The 21,199-nt window shown below is 33.9% G+C and overlaps 1 protein-coding gene across 1 annotated transcript in view; it reads left to right on the top strand.

The window, feature by feature from the left end:
• The window catches only part of LOC149773221 (Y+L amino acid transporter 2-like), a 91,780-nt gene that overhangs the window by 7,669 nt on the left and 62,912 nt on the right, over window positions 1–21,199 (top strand). Inside the window, exons 2-3 of the mRNA XM_089946580.1 lie at window positions 8,034–8,159; window positions 8,511–8,610. Coding sequence (XP_089802706.1) covers window positions 8,034–8,159; window positions 8,511–8,610 — 226 coding nt within the window. The remainder of the gene's footprint in view (window positions 1–8,033; window positions 8,160–8,510; window positions 8,611–21,199) is intronic.

The following is a 21,199-nucleotide window of genomic DNA, read 5'->3' as shown; positions in this document are numbered from 1 at the left end:
CACAGTTCAGCACTGGCTCCCCCTCCATGATTTCAGTAGCTTCTAGAACTTTCCTCATCAGAGTATTATTCTCTCTACAGAGTACTCTGATATTATCCACAAAAATAGTATATTCTTATTCATTGCAAAGTTCACCAGCTGTTGTCAGAGATTGTCTGTTGGTGCATGAGTGTTCTTTAATTCTTGTTTCCAGGCTTCTTGCGGTTTCTTCATTGTGGTCTTATTCCACAATTACCACACTGTAGTTTAATCAAATGAGTTTGGTCTTTTGGATGTACCAAGATTGAATGGATGGCAATAAAGGTTTGTGGATCACATTAGCTCCATTGTTTTGGAAGATTTTTTTGTAATCTTTCAGAGTCCACAAATGTATGGTAAAAAGACAGCTACACATTTGTTTCCTTCTCATATCGATGTTTCTCCTTTCCCCATTCTTTTTATGGAAACACAAACATCGAGTCTTTTTAACTGTTTGCCCTCAGACCCTTGTTAATATGATTGACCTCAAACACCCAGTCAATGAGTTGAAAGAAAAACAAGGTGAAATTTAGTCTTATATCCTCATTTCCTTTTCAAAACACCATTATTCAATCAATTTGATAAGGTACACTATACCACTGGTTGATATTTTACACAATTTTCTTTATATCAATGTTTTTTTAACATTTCAAATTTTTTAAATGTACCGAAATGTTAACATATCTATGTTCTTCAGCTTGACTTAAGTGTTTGTTAAACAAACTCTAATTGGAACATTGGTCTCCGGAACAAGCATTCTGTCATAGTTAGATCCTTGCATCAAGGAAGTTTTTACAACTGTGTGTTGAAAATACAGGCTACCTAGAAAACCCAAAATTTCTGATACCCGTCTGGTTTGTCTTCAGATAACAATTTTGTTTGCAAATGCTGGTTGGTGATAGTGATGATGACAATGATTTTTAAAGCTATGAACTGTGTTGACTGAGATATTAATGAATTATTTTGAGCCCAAATATGGTGTTAAGTATGAGTGCAATGTAAAATTAGACGGCATGCTGTTCCCCACTCCTTCAGCAGTATTTCAAAATTAAATTTTGACAGAGCACATTAAATGCCTAATTAAAATACACACAGTTTAAAACTAGCATGCAATTTTGATTTCTTTGCTCAAACAATATAGTTTTGCTGGATCTTGTGCTACAAAGCTATGTAACCTTATAATGGTTAGAATAATAAAAATGAAATTAAGAAGTAAATATATTTATTTGGTCAAAATATCTGTTTTAAGTAGTAGACTAAGGCAGTGATGGACTCAAAACCCTAATACAGCATTGTGGAACAAGTGAAAAATACTGGATAGTAGTCAGTCAAGCACAAATTCAGTTCAGTGAAACTTCACCAGAGCTTATGTTAGTGAAACTCTAATTTGGAACAGAAGTATCCAAACAATAATACTTGTAAGCTGTGGAAAATTGTACATAATAACCATAAAGAGCAGTTTCCCAGCTTGTTTAAACTGGCTAAGCTAGCCAGGCCTGTATGTGTCCTTTCAGACAGCGGACTGTGAAAGGGGGGGTCTGTGCACTGAGCAATATTAATATACTGTACAGATAACACAAAACAATGTCAGACATGTATCTTTTCTTTCTTTGATGTCAAAGTCTTTCTTAATTCAGAAGAACAGATTCAAGGTTGCTTGAGAATATTTTCTGAAAGTTCACACAAGAAAGCAATGACTGGTCCTCCAGAAATGTATTGGAAAAAAGAGGAGTCCATACACATTTTTCTAGCCTCATCATCCAGAAGAAGAAAAAAAACTGAATCATTTTATAAAAGAAAAAGCTCCACACCTCATTCACAGTGGTCATTTTGTATCATAACTCCACAGACAAATGACTCGGGGCCATACCCATTGTGCTTAGGGCCATACCCATTGTGTTCAGGGCCATACCCATTGTGCTACAGTAATGGCTTGGGGAGAAGATATTTCATTATAGCAGCATCAGCTTCATGGTTTCCACAAACGATATGAGCAAATACATCTCCCTCATCTTTAAATCTGTCGACAATGGCTCAACAATGCCAGTTTGACAAGTTCAGAGGTTTTTGATTTGTTTGGTTGCAATTTCTGGGAATATGAATAATCTTTCTACTGATTTCATGAAGGTAGTCTTCAATATAAGGTTGTGTCAGTTTGCTAGGCAAGGTAGTAAGCAGCTACCCTATGCCAATGCCATGTGGGTTTGGTGAATTCGTCTTTTCAATAGACAATGAGCACTGACCGCACACTTGAACATGATGTTAAAATATCTAAAATTGGGTAAGAAAGGTCAGTGAAAACTTCAACTAACAGTATTCAACCTATATCTTTACCTTATAAATGTAACAAAACTGGGAAAGATTTGTACAGATCCATTTTGGATTACAATTTGTAAAATCCTCATTCGTCCTTACTCTCTCTCATACCGTTGTATCCCAGGGAATTAGTTTACTTTGAGAGAACTTGGACATCGTCCAATAATTCAGATTTTAAGATTTTTTATGTATCTGATAGCATAATTGAATTTTAACTGGTGATGACTGAAACTTGACTACATCAGATTATTAAAAATGAGAAATCAACTAGGTTGACAGGAAATTTACTAGCCTCGGGTAGCAGACTACATACTAGTAATTTTGATCCCTGCAATCTGACCTTCAGTATGTTCACCACTTCAGCTAATTTGAAAATCTAGTTATTGTTCAAGAATATCTGAGATAGCTTCAACACTCAACTATTGAAAGGTTGGAAACGTTCCTATTCATTCTTTTTAGTCAGTTAAGTATCACACTGACAGATTCTTATTATTGACATAATTATATGCTAATCATTAAGGGTAAAACCTATGTCATGGCTGTTAGATGTTTATAATAATAATAATAATAATAATAATAATAATAATAATATGTTTATATTAATAATAATGTTATACTAATAATAATAGTAATGTTATGTTTATAATAATGAAAATAATATGTTTTTAATAATAATATGTTTATAATAATAATGTTTATTATAATAATAATAATACGTTTATATTAATGATAATAATAATGTTATACTACTGCTACTAATAATATTATGTTTATAATAATAATAATAATAAAAATAATATGTTTATAATAATAATAATAATAATAATAATGTTTATTATAATAATAATAATAATAATAACAATATGTTTATAAGAATAATAGTCATCATCATCATCGCAATAATGAATTTATTTAAAGAGGTTGACACAATTAGTTGCCTGGAACAAATCTTCCATGTGGCCCACTATTTGTTATTTGTATGTTTGCATTCAGAGTGCATCTGCATAATTACTCATATATAACAAAAAAAGTAGTAATAAACAATGTGGAAGGGTATTGAATTTATAGTTTAAGTTGTACTATCTTTGTCAAAATGAACAGGTTCCAATTTTGATCCATTGAATTACATTATAATTAAATGTATTTAGATTTGTTCTTTCTCAAATTTCCTTTGGGATTCTTTTCCAAATTAGTGATCCTTAATATTGAAAACTATTCTTTTAAAGAGTTGTTTATTTTGGTTTTGGGATGAAAAGATGGTTAATTTCCATACACTAGTTGAACATTTTGGGAAATCCACATTGCTAATCATGAGAAGCATTTTATTTCCAGATGCCACCTGAAATAGCAATATTGAAAATTGTGTCATTAAAATTTTTCACTTTGTCACTTTGATATGAGTGACATGCACAGGGCCAGTCCTGGACCAAAAGGTATTCCCTGGCAAGGAATTTCTTGCCCCCCCCCGCCGGTCATCAGTTTTTTGCTCGACTTTTGTATACTTTTTTAAATTGCTTACCCCTCCCCCAATAAAAAAGGTTTTGAAGGATTCAGTGTCTATCCAGTTGTGTTCTGAACTGTCTTTGGTGCCTGTGTTTTGAAGATTTGTCTTCACATCGATATGATTGATTCTGAAAATTTAAATCAAGACTGCCAACATCAGTGTAGATTTTGTACCACTTGTCAATGATAATCTGTGAAATTGGAGTCCTCATATATGCTCAAATATAATCTATGTGAGGGCCACATAGAAATAGTTTGTTGGGACCACCATTTTGTACCAACTTAATTGAGGCCAGTCTGGAAGCACTGCATTTGCACAAGAAAACAGCCAGTCACTGACTACATGGTTGGACGAGAAATCAGTCAGGGATTGTTTTGTTTACAACGATGATGTGAAATTCACAGACACCGACAGATACATTCCATGTCATTTATATTGAATCAATATAGAACTAAGATGAGAAAGATCACGACTGTTACTCAGGAAAGATGCAGTTGCTTGTATAACAGTTCTTGAGCAGAAATGATCATTGACTGTATCAAGCATGGGCAAGGTCACTGTAGTTTTAAAGGAATGCAGTGGCAAGTGTCCAGAATGCTTATTCCCAGAAGGATGTTTTTAATGATTGTATGGCAATTGTACCAGTAAGGAACAGTGCCCTGCATCTGGGCAAGGTTATCTTGCCAAGCAATTAATCTCCACAGTGACATTATTAACCCTTTGCTTCCCATATAAAAATCTAACCCTGTTACCCATACCTCCCATATGACATTCACAACGTCCACAAATTGCATCTGCAACAGCATACATGTCCAAGCTTTTACATTTTGTCAGTGAAATGGTTTTTTTTTGGCACTGGAAACATTGAGTAGCCATCACAGTTCTTTTGTAGATGCAATTTGTGGACTCGCCATCATGTTGGTCTTGGTGTTGCAGTAATTGCGACCATGACAACTTTCATAAATACACCAGTCTGAATCATTGAGCTGTATCAATTGCAGCCTGTGTTACTTTCGGCGTAGGTAAAATAATTTTGTCATGGCTGCTTGAATGAGTATGTTTGTCTGCATCACAAAGCAACCATGGAACTATTCTCGGTCCATTTACGGGTAAGATAATCATATCTCTTCTACCGCAGTGTGGGAGTTGTCACAGCATCAACATAATCATGACAGATTTGAAGAAGTTGCTAGTCAGATGTATGTGTATTTCTGCCCAAGTCACAAAACAAAATGCTGTACAATGATGTGAAATAATGAGTTTAATAAAATAATCAAAGAACAAGACTATCAAAGTGTTATTTAATTTTGTAAAATGGCTTATTAACAATTTAGTTACAACGTGACGAAGTTGATATTTCACAAGGAGTGAATGCAATGTGTAGGTAACTTTAGTGCCTTGATTGTATTATCAAATCATCCTGGGGGACAAAAAAGCAACCCTTTTTTTGTTCTGCTGTAAAATGCGCACCCCCTTCTGAAAATAGTTTGTATTATATTCACCAAAATATAGCATGTATATGTATATAGGTAGGTATTCTTAATGTGATGTCAATGCAATACGGGCTGTATTGTGCTAGTTAAGTTTTAAAATTTCAAGATAAGGAATGCCCTCAAAACATTATTAGGAAGATAAAGCCTTCCAAATAAACGTAAACATATAGTATTTAGTGATATTTGTTGAAATGTAAATGTGTTAACATGCTGGAACAGGTATATGAGATATAGATAAAGGTACAATATATCAAGCCTCATGATTGGTTTATCAGCAATCTTGCAAGTCAACCATGCGCACCTGTAAATACAGAGAGGACTGTAAACCACAGCACAGGCTGATAATATCCCGTTTACAATACTATCTTCTTAACAATTTTAACCATTATAAGATTTTTTTAAAGCAAAGACCTTGACATACTGTGGCTTTGTTATCCAGATGTTGACTTTGATTGCTGAATTTTGTAGGTCTATTTGTATATGTATTTTTAACCACCTGGTTATAAGACAGAGATAGCTTATGGTATAGCCCTTTGTAGTTCATTATTGTTTGATATCTGGGGGAAAAAAGCCACCACAACATATTTTGATCAAACTTGTACACATAATGAAGGTCCGCCATAAAATATAACTGCCGTTACTCACATGAGTTTGAAGACTTTAAGCCACTTCTTTCCCAAAGCCTCTGAATATAATTTGATTGGAAGTATCTTGGTAAGAACAACTTTAAAGCTGGTAAATGATGTTGATCAACCGTTAAATTTGGCCACTGAAAATAGAAAATGTGATGGTGAAAAAAAGCTTCCTCCAAAACTGCTGAATAAAATTTGACCAAGCTTGACAAAGCATCCAGGCATGGAGTCCTCTCAAATTCGTAAAAATCTTGCAGATTGGCCAATAGATATGGACTTTGTTGCTAAAAATAGAAATTTTTTTAAATAGCTTCTCAAAACCACTGAATAAAATAGTGTCAAACTTGAGAGAAAGCACACCAGTACTACATGAATACCTTTTAGATTTGTACAAATGATGCCAATCCATCAATAGATATGACCATTCTTGTTTAACATAGAAGATTTAAAAGACAATTGCCAGTGACAGAGCATGCCATGGGCAAACTTTGTGAATAGTAGAAAGAGAAAATGTCTGGATTATGCCAAAACATTGGGTTTAAATGTTAAATGTGGTTCAGGTGCAACACACAGGTTATTTTCTAAAATTAAAGCAATACAAAATACAGAGCCTGTGTGCCATATAGTATATGTGATAACATATTACAAGTTAGGTAGTGAAAATGCATCATTTAAAACAGTTTGAATATGATGTGTTGTATGATACCTGTAACAGTCATGTGATGAAAACAATCTTAGTCATTATTCTGTGCTGGAATGAATGGTTAGGCACTTTCCTGTGTTGCTTTTATTGTTGTTGCTGTTGTACTTGTAAGCATTATTACAGTGATGCCCCTCACCAGTAGCCACCTCCTCTACGAGCCCAGTTTTCTCAGCACTGACGAGATTGTATATATAGCCTAAAAGTGCTGATGCGCCGTTAAAAAACAATCAATCAATCAATCAATCAATCAACCCCTCGAGGGCAACCACCCCACTTACTCAGCTGGCAGTCAGCATTTTTGGCTCAAAATGTCAAATGTACCCTTCACAAGCAGCCACATTTCATCTTTATCTACAACCAATATTTAATTCACATAGTAACTCGATTATTATAACCATTATATTTCCCACTGTCAGGTTTTTTTGCTAAATGAAGTATTAACTAAAGTACTTTATAACATGTACCATATCAGTACAGTTAAAATTATGTTTTTATCCACCGACATTTTGTAGGAAATGGTCTAAACAATGTATTTTTAATGTGTACCAAGTATCTGCAAACACCAACATCTATAGGAAATGGGCTCGACAGTGTTGTGATAGAGTTTTGGGATTCACACAGCTGTTGAGTTCTTCTCTTTGATTATGACTGGAGGTAATTGTCAAGAGCATGACATTGTCAGTATTGGCTAAATATAGCTGGATTTACATGCAAAGAGAAAATAACCTTGAACAAAACAGGATACCAGGCAAAGATAAAACTATCTTATGAGACAGTACATGTATAATTTCTTTTATAAGTAAGGCATTTCATCTACTCTACAACAGTTTTGTATGCATGATTAAATTATAGTATACAGTAGTTATTGTAATTGATGCCCCTTTCTAATAAACACCTCCCCTCCTATTTTTTTGCACAGAAAATGAAATTCCATAAGGTTATCAAGGCTTACAGATCCGTATATAGCCATTATGGTATGTCCAAATGATTAAAATAGTACATGAGTAACCCAGAGACAACTTTGGAAAATTAAAACAATTTAAGAACGTTTTCAGTCAAACAGTGATACACAGTAATCAGCATATACCCCCTTTTTGGAAATTGCACCCCCCTTGTTATCTATCAGAATAATTATCGTAGTTCATTTAGCAACATAAGAATAAATACCATTATTAATTTCTGGCATTTAGTGCCAGATCACGAAAAATGTTGCATGAAACTTGATGGGTACACATCTTGCAGCTTCCTTGTGCAGATTATGTCACAAAGATTGAAAAACTTGTCGAAATGAGTTCATTTTTAGGAAGAAAAAGTATTGAAACAACAAGTTAAAATTTTCAATAAGACTTTTTGTTGTACATTTTCAGGTTTGCTGATTATGGTGAATTGCATCAATGTAAAATGGGCCACCAAGGTACAAGTAGTGATCACAATTAGCAAGCTTCTTGCCCTTGGCACCATCATCTGTATAGGACTCTACTATATTGGGAAAGGTAAGTATAACCAGTTTCACCATGCAGATGAAATGTTCTATCAAGGCAGATGGATTTCGGAGCCTGTTTCACTTAACTCAGACTGTTGGTGACTTTTATCTTTGATAAATAGTTATGACATTTTTTATGAAATTTAGGCAAAAGGCTGAGTATATTATGTTGTGATGTCTGTCCAGCCATCGGTTCCTTCCTTCATTTTCACTCTTTACATTGTTCTTCATTGATACATTTTCAAGGTTATTTCATTAGAGTTAATAAACTGAAACACAGTAAGAAGGTTTGTCTCAGTACCAGTTTCATTGGATAAATATTATACACCTTTATGGCAAAGAATCTCTCCTACTTTTTCAGGTGAAACCGAAAGTTTTAAGAACTCTTTTGAGGACAGCGACTACAGTGCTGGAGCCATTGCCCTCTCATTCTATTCAGGCTTTTGGGCTTACAGTGGATGGTAAGAGCATCTTAAAGTGTAAAGCATTCTATTTTAACATAATTAAATCAGGGTTTGCACAATCTTGAGAAGTGCTTGGTGGTTATCTTAACAGGTGCTTGCATTTGGGGTTGGCTTCAAGCAGTACTGCTAAACAGTTTGAAAATGCTTAGAAGTCTTGAAAAGTGCCTGAATAATGAAACAATTGTATTTAATTGGAAAATATTAATTTAGTGATATCATTATCAAGAAAGTAAATAAAAGATCCATTAATAATGCTAGAAACCTGATCATCCTGAAATTTTAACTCGGTGTTGGTTGCTTATATATTTATGAAATCTTGTGGTTGGATTGCTTACATTCTTATTCGTAATAAGTCCTGTTTTGGGTTGATTGCACCACAGGATGTAAATGAATGGATACTGTGTTGACTGGACTGTTGAGGCACATTAAGAGTCAGTAAAGTGCTTTGGGAAGCATATTTTCAAACAAAAATCACCGTAAGTACTTTGTATGCTGTATACAAACTATGTGGTGTTTCTCTAAGTTGTACTGATGGTAGACACATTATTATCAACTTACAGATCACAGTAATTTGAAGATCTGAAATTGGGACATTTCTGGTTCTTTTACTTAATTTAGCTAGAAAAAGTAGAAATAGTTTGTATAATACCTTATTAATTAAAATTGATGAAGAAATACTATAGGACTAGCTCCAAGTGCAAAATTGCCAGGACGTGGCAACTATGCTGGAACATTTGACCTATGGTACGGCTTTCATTATTTTTTTGTTTCTCCACACATTGTGGTGGCAGTGGAAAGAGCACGGAGAGGATATGCAACATTGTCCCTACGCCGTCTCTGCATTGATGGACTTACTAAGGCTTCTCACAGAATTGCTTTGCACAAAATGATTTCTCATGGAGTCAGCTCTGACCACCACTGCAGAGTGGATGTGGTATCATTAAAGTGGACTTGATTTACTGACCCCATCAAGCATGCACTAAAGAGCTTCATTGAACGAGAGCACGTTGGGGCATTGAGTTATCTACCATATTTCATGTATTTTTTCATACACAATCCAGTTATCAAACTAACAGTTATTTAAATGTATCATAATTTTTTGTGCTTACCACTTTGTATTTTTTTGAAAAATCCTTTAAATTATTGGACATAACATTTCTTCTACTAAGAAGATTTATTGTCTCAGAAAATGATCGAAAATACATTAAAGCCATTTTGTTTTCATAAAAATCAATAATGAATTGTTGCTGAGAAAATACAATGATTGATGCATAGGCTCTCATATTGTCATTACAGTATCTACTGGTGTTTTTAACAACTGGACAAAGGCTTTCACAGAACATAATACTTAATTATCGTTAATTAGTTTTTCTTATTAAGTCTGTCACTGTAACAAAACACCACTTGCGTTTTAAAATGAGTTTGGAATCCCTGTGATGTTTTCTTATCCAACAAAAATCACATCTGAGTACATGTTAAAGTGAAGACCACAGACCAATGATGAACTAGTCTTATTGTTTCATTATAGTCATACACAAATAAATTATAAAAACCTTGTTATTTTCTATTGTCAGTTTGAAAGTCACGGACTCTGTTAAATCGGTTCGTACATATATAATCTTTTAAGTTCTTGTAATGTTTTGACTTGGGTACAATTAACATTTTGTTACGAATCTATTCTACTATATACCCCTCTATTGTTACGTTTATTGGCGAGTTAGAATAACAAGTATTTTGTATGATCGCTGATCTTTACAACATCTGCTGTATGGACAATGCCTCAATAACACATTGACAGATTTTCATTTCCCTACTTCAGCCTTGCTGATTTGACTTGAACATGTATGGGTATTTCGAATCTTGCCCTCTATCTGGTTTCAATTGGAATAACAAAAGCTATAAGCATATTTAATTAGTGTGTAAATAACAATGCATAGCTATGTGGTTATTGTTAAAATGTATATCGTAATTAAAACAAGAATGAATTGTTGATTTAGAGGTGTTTATTGATAATGGAATTTTGTTATGTCCTATTACATACGGATTATCACAATTGTCAGGTAACTGGAAATAGTCATTTTTCTCTTTGCAAAAGCTACAATTAAAAACTGCCCTGAATAAATACGGTCTTGTACACTGACAACATTTCTCTCTCTCTCTCTCTCTCTCTCTCTCTCACACACACACACACGCGCGCGCGCCCAGTAACTAAAACGTGTTTTTAAGTTTGTTATATTTTTCATTGTAATTTGAAAATGAGGTTGTTGCTGTAAGAATACAAGTTGCACTTAGTTTCTTGACAATGTGGACTCAGATTGTTGTGTAGACCTACAAGTAGGTCTAATTGTTGCATACAATTTACCAATAAATACCCATACATGTACAGGCCATCTTAATCAATTTGCCAACATTACACAACTTAACATTTACAAAGAAGTACAGTAGAACCTCGCTATAACGCGATAATTAGGGTCCAGATAATTGGATTGCGTTAATGCGGGGTTTTACAGTATTTACATTTTTCAGAGAACAACTCGTGTATGGTTCATTACATTCTACGGTCTGTGAATGGTGTCCGTACAAATTTCATACTGCTAAAATTTTCTCATGCATTTCCATGTTCATTTATCCATTGTAAATTTCCAATAATTAATGCTTGTGCTTCTATTTGTTTGAATGACTACAGCAAGAATAATTAACAACACATCATAATAATAATAATAATAATAATGAGGACTTTGTATAGTGCCTAATCTTCAGAAGCTCTAAGTGCTTTACAACATTAGACAACAACTATAAGAAGATAAACATATAATGATATGATTACAAAAACAAACACCATGAAATTAGAAAATATTAAAAAAACATGCTGAGAATATTTAAGGTAGGAAACATTATTAGGTCTTTAAGTTTGTTCTTGCAGACGAAATAAGTGAGTTTTGAGAGCTCTCTTGAATGGGATCACTGTGTCTTTGTGTCAGCGGGCAATTCATTCCACGTTGCTGGGCCCTGGTATGCAAAAGAACGCTGTCCATATGACTTTGTTTTCATAGTGGGAATAACGAGTATATGATTGTCAGAAGAGGAGCATAATTATCTTGCTGGTGTGCATACATGGGTGAGGTTGGATAGGTATGTTGGACTAGAGTCCGACAGTAAAACGTAGCACAGAGAATAAATTTTGTGTTAGATTCTGGATCGAATGGATAGCCAGTGTAGGGTACAGAGAAACGGGGAGGTGTGCTCTGATCGTGGTACTCTAAGTATGATCCGAGCAGCTGTGTTTTGAACTTTTTGAAGTTTCTGGAGCAGATATTGAGATGAACCAGACAGATCCGAGTTACAATAGTCCAGTCTTGAAAGTACTAATGAACACACAATTGTTTTAGTGGCATCAACTGAAAGATATTTGTGAATTGAGCTGATGCGTTTCAGCTCAAGATATGCAGCCTTGCATACGTTCATGACATGTTGGTGCAATTTGAGAGTACTGTCCAGAGTAACACCTAGGTTTCATACTGATTGTGTGAATTTAATGTTGGTGTTGCTGATATTTATTGTTTGAGGTAAAGGCTGTGAATGAGAAAGTCTTTGTGTTGTAATCAGAATGGCCTCAGTTTTATCATCATTCATCTGCAGCTTGTTACATGTCATCCATGATTTCACATCAGAAATGCACCTCTCTACACCTTGGATGGTAGCATCAACTTCAGTTGGGTGGCTAGATTTGTATATTTGGGTGTCATCATTGTACAATTGGTGAGACACTGGATGATGATCTATGACTTTTGAGAGCGACTGAGTGTATAGAATGAAGAGAACAGGTCCAAGAACAGACCCCTGTGGAACACCACAACATAGATCAACTAGGCTGGAGTGTATTCCATTTGCAGATACAAGTTGTGTCCTGTTGACCAAGTAGGACTTAATGCTTTCACATGCTTTCAGTGCTCATATAACTTTTACTTCAGAAACGTAGGAAAACTTCTAACCATTGCACAAAGTGCAGAGAATGGCTTGCGTTTGTAAACTTGCTTTTCCATTACAGTAAAATATTTGTATCAAAAATAGGAAATTAATAACAAGTTCATAAGCAAACACCATGCACATGTAAAACCCGAGAACTAAGTGCAGTAGGCCTGCAATGGACAAGAGTCAAGTTTATCTAAAAAAAATTTAAGCTGAACGCATGTACAATTTCATACCTTTCAATTTCCAGCTGGTCAGCTGATTGCGTCTAATAATACCGCCAAGCCCAGAAAACATGTTGGTGGCTTATGTTTTTTCGTTTTTTGATGTTTATTAAATTGTGAGAATCTTTTATCAACCGCTGCATTGTCTGCTGCTTAGTTGTGTATGCAGTTAAAGAAGAAACACATATTGGCTGTTGTTTGAGCAACAATAGTATACAGAATTAATTGAAGACAATCACAAAGGCGACTTACTGGTTTTACTCATGGATCAGTCATTTCCGATAATGTCTATTTTGGCATAACACTTCAAGAACCTGGTGAAATTTTTAAATTTCAGAAGTTATGCCATGATCATATTAAATAAAAATCATACGCAATCTCTTCCCCAAAATGATAATAAATGTTTTACACACTATTTCTCGTACTTAAAAACTATTTTTTCCCAGTAAGAGAAAAATACATGTACATGTATTTCAAATTTCAGGAACCATGCCACGATCGTATTATATTCAAATTCATACACGATCTCTTCCCCAAAATGATAATACATTTTTTATACACTATTTCATGTTACTTTAAAGAAATAATATTTTTTCATGTGTGAATGAATATACAAAATTTCGGGAGCCACACCATAATCACTTTATATCCGAATTTGCATTATGGCGGGGTTGCACTGTGTACTCTAAATGCAGACTAGCTTGCACACTGAGCAGGCCCAGCCATAGGATGTGCTGGGGACCAAGGCAGCAAGTGGTGAGTGCGGGGCCCTAAGCAAACAAATTGCATTGTGGAGTTGATTTCCTGAAAGTGCAAGGCCCAAGATAGTTGCCTCGTTTGCCTTGCCCTAGGTCCAGGCCCAACACTGAGACATTATACTCTCTATCTCTCTTTCCCTCTCTATCTCTCGAAAAACAAAACAAACATCTTTTTGAGTACTTTTATTTTTATTGTAATTGGATTCTTGAGAGCAGAATGAGACAGAAAATATGTTTATTTTATACTTTTGTACAGTTGGGTTGTTGAGTAGCATGTGTTCTGTAGATCTTGTTCCGGTATGATCCCTTTATTTTTTGTACCTGTTTAGCACCACAAATAATAATTATTTCTTCTTGTACGAAAAATTACATGAAATACAGTAATTAACTGACACTATTCCTATTGTTTATTCCATATGATATTTTATGTAATGTTGTCAGCTAAATATCAGATAAAACTGAAATCTATCAAATTATAACATTCTTTTTTGAAAGTGAGTGAGGGGTGATGTGCTTATGACTGCAGATGTATAAATTTGTACTCATATTTTACAAAAGATGCATTTTTCTCCTAAAAGACTTAATGAATAGTGTTAGTTTTGTTTATTTGATGAGAGAGTTTCCTATGCAGCCGCTTTTTGAAAAGAAAAATATGGATGATTAAATTAGTAAAACTTTGTTCTCTTCACATGCATTTCGATCAGAAGCGAAAGTCCCATTGTTGATGTAGATGCTCAGAAATACATATATTAATATATTTGCAGTGATATCTTTATTTAAAAAAAGAAACATAGACTGTTCAGTACATGGGGAAAGAGAGAGACTTTGGATGCTGATATCTTGTAATCTCAGTCATTGTATTATTAATTGCAAAACAAGAAAATGTAAATGCTGTAAGCAGTAACTAAAATAATGTTGTTTTTTTTTTACTGGGAAAAGATGTAAGCAGTCATGTGCTTAAGGATTGAGTGCAAATGTCTCAACAGCACAAAAATAGGATGTCAGAAACTTGATTTCATTATCAGCTAAGTCAACTCAAAATACATTGTAATGAATCATCCAATTTTTTTGAGAGAGACCTATCTGTAGAGTTGCCAAAGATTGGTGACCATATGAGTATGCCTGTTTTCACCAAAATCAGATAAATGGCACACCAAACATTTCAGGAAATTGGACTGGAATGTTTTCATTTGGTTTGGTCTGCATTGTAAAGCACAGTAACTTGTGGATTCAGGGTTGGACTGGTGGTCTAACCACACCCATCTGAAATCGCTGACAATTTCTGGTTCAGAAGCTAATAGAGATGGATGGCTTCTTATGGCATACCTCTCCACAAGGCATTTCACTTATTTCTTTGCAAACGAAACATGAACAAATTCAGAATATTAATATCGATAATGATTCACAGTGTATTAGCTTATATAGTTGCAAATTTTTTCAATAAATAAGAACACAAAATAAACCAGATTTATTAAAGAGGAGGGAGGGATGGAAGGAGAGCTTTTTGATATTATTTTTGCAAAACTAAGAAATTGCAAGCAGTCAAACTCTATTTAATGATTACTAAAGTCTGAAAATCTGTAATTGCAACATAACTATCATAGATCAGGAGAGAGGGACTATTCTTGGAATCATGTCAATTTCCCATATCATTAATCATTTCAGCAATAAATTTAAGTCAGTTTAATTGTGGATAGTTTACAAATTTAAGCTGCTTTTATTGCTTGGGTGTAATTGAGGCTGTTATATATGATGTTTCAATTGAGATGACATAATTGACACCTTCCCAAGCTAACAATTGACATATTATTTTGATGCTAAGTTTTGTCAGATTTGTATAACTGTTGACAGTGACTACTGCTTTGATTTCTGTAGAACATCTGCAAAGTCAAATCACTTGGGGACAGACCATTCGAGTTTCAAAGGGTGGACTGGATTAGGAGTCTTTTTTCGAAAACCTTGTTAACAATTGTCTTGCTCTGATTGTTTGGCAAAATATATTCATTTTTCATGAAATATTTTTCAAAAAAGATTGCCATGGTTGGAAAGTAAATACCATCCTCTGCCTATGAAAATTATATGGTCGGATCCTTACCATACACTATTGTGTCAGAATCCAGCTGGCTTAGAGTTGTGTATATTTATGCTTGTGACCACGTGCTGTTGTCATAATGCTTAAGGACTAAGCACATGTTTCACATTTCACTGTAAAATCAGTTTTCATTTTCTTTCTTTGTTTTAAGTAGGATTCATTTTCAGTTGGGAATAAAACTATCCATGTCTCTGTGAAATACCTTTCAATTGTAATAATATGATACAGCTATGCTTTTCAAGGGAAGCCAAAGATGTGCCACTCGTCAGCTCATTGTATAAGTTTGTTCAGATCTCTTTAAGTTAAAAAGTAAAATTCTTCTTTGTGACTCTGATGTTCTTTCCACTGATGATGTAAATTTCTTGGTCTATATTGTTTAAACTAAATTTGAATTTTTTACATTGGCAAATAGAAGTACGGTAATAGAAGCCAATCAACCTTTTATATGTATTGAATATACAAGAATGTTTTGAAAAGATTTTTGTATTGAGTGTCCCACTTGTGAGCTGTTCTTTAGCTGTAAAGTTCCAATAATCTGTGTAACTCGTGACCTAGAGAGCAACAGTTACCTCACCGGGGTGGGTGGGTGGGTGGGTGGGGTGGCGAATGCCCAAGTGGTCTAAAGCACTCACTGTTCCAGATCACTGCCATCTCACCTCTCTCTGTGCGGGTTTGAGTCTCAGGCTCGGCTAACATAGGTATATGAGAAAGCCTGCCAGTAGCTTCTTGTGGGTCGATGGTTCTTCTCTTTGTTTTACCAGATTCTTCCTCCACCAGTTATACTGGCCGCCATGTGTAACCTATCTTGTGCTGAAAAATGGCGTTAAACACTACAATAACAACAACAACCTCAGCTGGTGTCAGTGAGTAAGAGAGCTTTGAAGTCATGGTGAAAATGTGAAAAGATTACAAAAATGAAATATTAATAGGCTGAATTTATAATGTATTTTGCTTAAACATGAAAAGGTAAATAAGGAGATATATCGTTCTGCAGTTTGCAGCCTCGTTGTTCATACCAAGCAAAAGTGATCTTCCTGTCAGGAAAGTTTATTGTGATTCTGATTAAAGAATTTTGTGATACTGTTTGCTTTCAAAATTAATGATAAAATGATTATTAATGCTATCCAAATATACATTTTTTGGAAATCTTCAGAATTAAAATATTAAAATTTGACCAGTTATAAATCTATCTATCCAAAAATTGAAATTTGGAAAAGTTCGTAAGTGGTAAGAAAATTAGTACATACTAGACATTAAGGTGTCATGGTGGGCATGAAATCTTAATGTGTTCTAGTGTGTATGTGTGTGTGTGTGTGTGTCACACTTTATCCACTCAGCCACAGTAACTAACTGCAAAGCAGTATACCACTGCATACAAAAACACGCCAAAATACTGTTGCATGTTTCTCTTTTTGTTTAAATAACCAAATGCTCCAGCAGTCACAAACAGGAAACTGCATACTTTAGTATCTGCATTGAAATAGTTATAAGAAATAGATCTATTTTCACGTGATTTCCATATAATTATTGTTTATGGTGATAAAAGAATTTGTTTTTATATTTTTCCCTTACAAAAGAGAAGTAAATATAACATCTCTGCAGAATGGCCAAAATTTGTTGGAAATTAAAATCTTATAACATCTAAGATTTGACAGTTTTCCTCATTTAATTTTAACTATATAATTTAAAGCATAAATTTGTTACAGTAAAAGTCATTCAACATTTTCTAAATATAAAGGAATGTACAAGACTTTTGAAATTATTTTTATTATGTTCAAATATGTGATCAAAATAAAGATCACTTGATTCTTGAGATGGTGTTGGATTATAAATCAGTCTTTACATCAGTCTTTCCATGGGTGGTCTTCATTCATTGGCTGTTCATATGTCAGTAATAACGACCAGCCCCTTGGTGGAATTGCCATCGGTGTGCCAGCTGGGGCATAGTGGTGATTTGTAGGTATTTATGGCACCACGACATCATTATCATGGAGCAAAAGTGGAAGGGATTAAGTCCCCCACCATAACGCATGGCATTTAGAAGAATTGCATGAGTTGTGCTGTATGAACTCTGGCAGATAAATGTGATCATGCCCAAACTGTCAACACCTTTGCCCCAATACTCCCATACCCATTGATCTTTAAGTTGTTTAGCTAGGCATATAATATTTCTTCGGTTATGTTGAAGAATGAAATATTTCCTTCTGATATTTTGTGGTCAATACTGACCAAAATCAACATTCTTCCTATGTTTATACATAGGTTGTCTTAGTGCTTGAAAAATGTACATTTTGAATAATCCAGTTCTAATCACACAGTGTTCCATGGTTTGAACGGCCTTGAGAAATGTTTGAAATTAAAAGGATGGCTTGAAAACTCAAAAACTCCATGGAGTTTGAAAACTTGATTTTATCTTTGAACGTTTGTTAAATTTTTGAAAAATATAATGCTTGCATTTTTCCCAAAGCCAGTGCATTTAATTTCTTAGTAGCAGGAATACATGACCTGCCACTGTCTAATTGCTTACCTTTACAGGATGCAAAGTTCTGTGTCCATGCAATATTATATTATTTGATTCCTTCCTACTATTAGTATGGAAGGTTCTAAATCTTCTAGAAGAATCAAGTCCCAGTTTGATGCCTTCATCACAACTAACATCCTGTTTCCTATCGTCTTTGACATGTGGTACATGAGTTATTAACACAATTTTGGCATATAATGTGCCATTCATATTTCTCTTGTTTTATGATTGTGGCACAATAATTCTTCTGGTTGCTGGATGAAAACTGTTTTCACTCAGATTTGGAGCACCAATCTTTGTGAGTCGGAGCAAAGATGTTTATTATTGTCAAGCTGATGATTAGGTTATTGTTGATTTAAAGCAGTGGGAATCATGGTCACTTAATTGCAGACAAAATTTCTTTTCTTTACAGAAGTGAAGCTGTGTGGCATGAGTTGTGACCTTGAAATGAAGTCATGTGGCATGAATAGGGGGGTTTGTGTGACATCATGAATCACTGCCTCATATCTAACAATAGAATGTAGCTCCATTATTGGACAAATAAAAATTTGGCATGCCCGTATTTAAATTTTAAATACTGTACCTTGAGAAAATGAATAAAGCAAATTAACTTTTAATCATTATCATGAAGCAGTAATTAATCTAATTGATTGCTGTGTAAATACTCTTCTGGTTGCCTAATTGTCTATACATACGGATGTTCTGTTCTATTTGTATATCTTTTTAACACTATAATACACTATAATAATTAGGTACACGAACTGTTTTTTTAAGATTCATTTTAAACTCATTAAATGTTTTTCTGATTTTATTCTTTTATTGTTCTTTGAGTGATTTTAAAATTTGACTTCTTTTTAATTTTCAATAATAATAATAATAATATTATTAAAAGTACATAATCGTAAACATTAATACTTTTATACCAAATTCAACTAATGTTAACAGAAAATAGCATGTGCAGAAATGTAGGGTACGAAACATCCCATTTATGAAATGACACATGCTGGACTCCCTCTCCCCACACTGGCTGAATTTCAGTAAACATATTATTGTTCAATCATTTCTTTTATAAAGTTCATGATAAAAAGGGATATGTGAACTTGTAGACTTTTTATGGTTCCAGGCCATGAGCCTTTGTATCAGTTCTATAATATAATTAATGGCAATTTAAATGATGAAATAACTGGTATTCTAACGGGAAAAACATCTTTACTATTAGTTAAAACTATGGGACTTTTTGAGGGGTGTGGGGTGCTGAAGATTGAATTTGAAATTAGTTTGTTTTACTCTAAAAAATATGGGCATAGTTAAACAATTTTTGTTATTAAAATGTACTTTTTTATATTATTTTTACATCTTTGCAAGGTTAAACGATGCATAGAGGCAGGAACAGTCAGTCCTGTTTCCATAACAACGTTGTTTCACAACAATTATTTAAAAGTCTTTCTTTACTTAGATACAGATTAAAACAATAACAAGGTTTACTGAATGGTGTATCATACGTTTGAAAACAATAAGGCAGATGGCACAATGCCCTCTGGGTATATGACATCATACAGTATTTATAGCTCGCTAAATAACCCTATTATGACCTTACATCAGCCATACTATATACTAGTTTGGCAGCTGAAATTGCTAACAAAAGGCATATAGATAAGAAAGATTTGTATATCCACTTAGGCAAGCTCAAGTCTCCAAGTACTTGCCCATGGACAAGTCCAAATATTGATAGAGGGAGAAAGGGGCAGAGTTTCATTCATAATGCTTTATGTTCTGCTAGTTTTATATCTATCAATCTTGCTTCAAAACATATATCAGCATCTTTATTTAATGTTTATATGTACCACATTCCACATAACTGGCCAGTTTATCGTATGCCATTACCATATTGAAGTCACATACATGCCAACTTTTATGCTTTTGGCTTTATCAGTATGCTTTTTTTCACCTAATTACCTGTTATTGCTTACTTAAATGTGGAATATGATTTTTTTTGTACGTTAAAAAAATAAATATGAGCAATAAAAAATTATTTTGGTCAGTTTCATAATGATGTCCTTAATCTCGCACATAAATTTGAGAATATTCTAAAAAAAGAAGATTGGTATATAACAATAGCATTGAGTACATTTGTCCATCCTAGACCTACATGAGCTTTCCTTATTTTCTGTTTATAGTAGCTGTATGTGACACATTTACAAAAAAAAAGAGACTGGTTTCTTCAATTTGACAACTTGTTTAGATTTATTATATTTTGATGAATATACTAAGGTAGCAGACCAGTCTATGCTTGAAAAAATGACACCTGATGTTAAGGAATTGGGCTTTGTCGATGTGACTTGTGAATGTTATATAACTAAAACATCATAGTGGAGAAGGATCTTAGCTTCAAAACATGTGATCTCAAAAGGGACAAGTCAATACTGCCTTACAAATGTAAAAATATAATATACGAAGCACATCTTCATGCTCATTTCTGAATTTGTGGACTTGACTTTATGATCATTTTGCGAAAGTTAGACATCTGTGCCAACTGTGGGTCTTGATATGTCGGTATGTTTTTTATTGTATTAATCCAAATGAATTTTAACATTTGTGACAAGAATTTTAGCAAGCTGCTAATCGAGTCTGCTAGCAAAAATAAATGTACATTTTTCATACTGTTTCCTGTAATTATGTAATTACACTTTTTGTGCTCAGATAATGCTTTTTTTGCCACATATTAGCAGTAATTATGCCTATACCACCATATAGGTTGGCATGTATGTAGTCAATGTCAAGGTCAGTCTCACATTTTCTCACACAGATGTGATAATGTGAATATTTACTATTTAAAGTAACTTTTGACAAATAAGGGATAAATATTTTTGTTTTAGGTTATCAGTTAAATGTTTAATTTTACATATCTGAGCTTGACTGATCTCCAGGTCCTAACCTGGCTTGGGGCAGTCTGTAAGCTAGTTGACTCAAAACAATTGACAAAAGATAATTTTGATGCGTTGCCAATTATAAGGTAAGTAAT

This window comes from Sinohyriopsis cumingii, unplaced genomic scaffold (genome assembly GCF_028554795.1).
Source record: "Sinohyriopsis cumingii isolate HCF-2022 unplaced genomic scaffold, ASM2855479v2 utg000810l, whole genome shotgun sequence".
NCBI classification, from domain to species: Eukaryota; Metazoa; Mollusca; class Bivalvia; order Unionida; family Unionidae; genus Sinohyriopsis; species Sinohyriopsis cumingii.
Note: the sequence above shows the minus strand (reverse complement) of the source record. Positions and strands in the feature narration are given on the sequence as shown.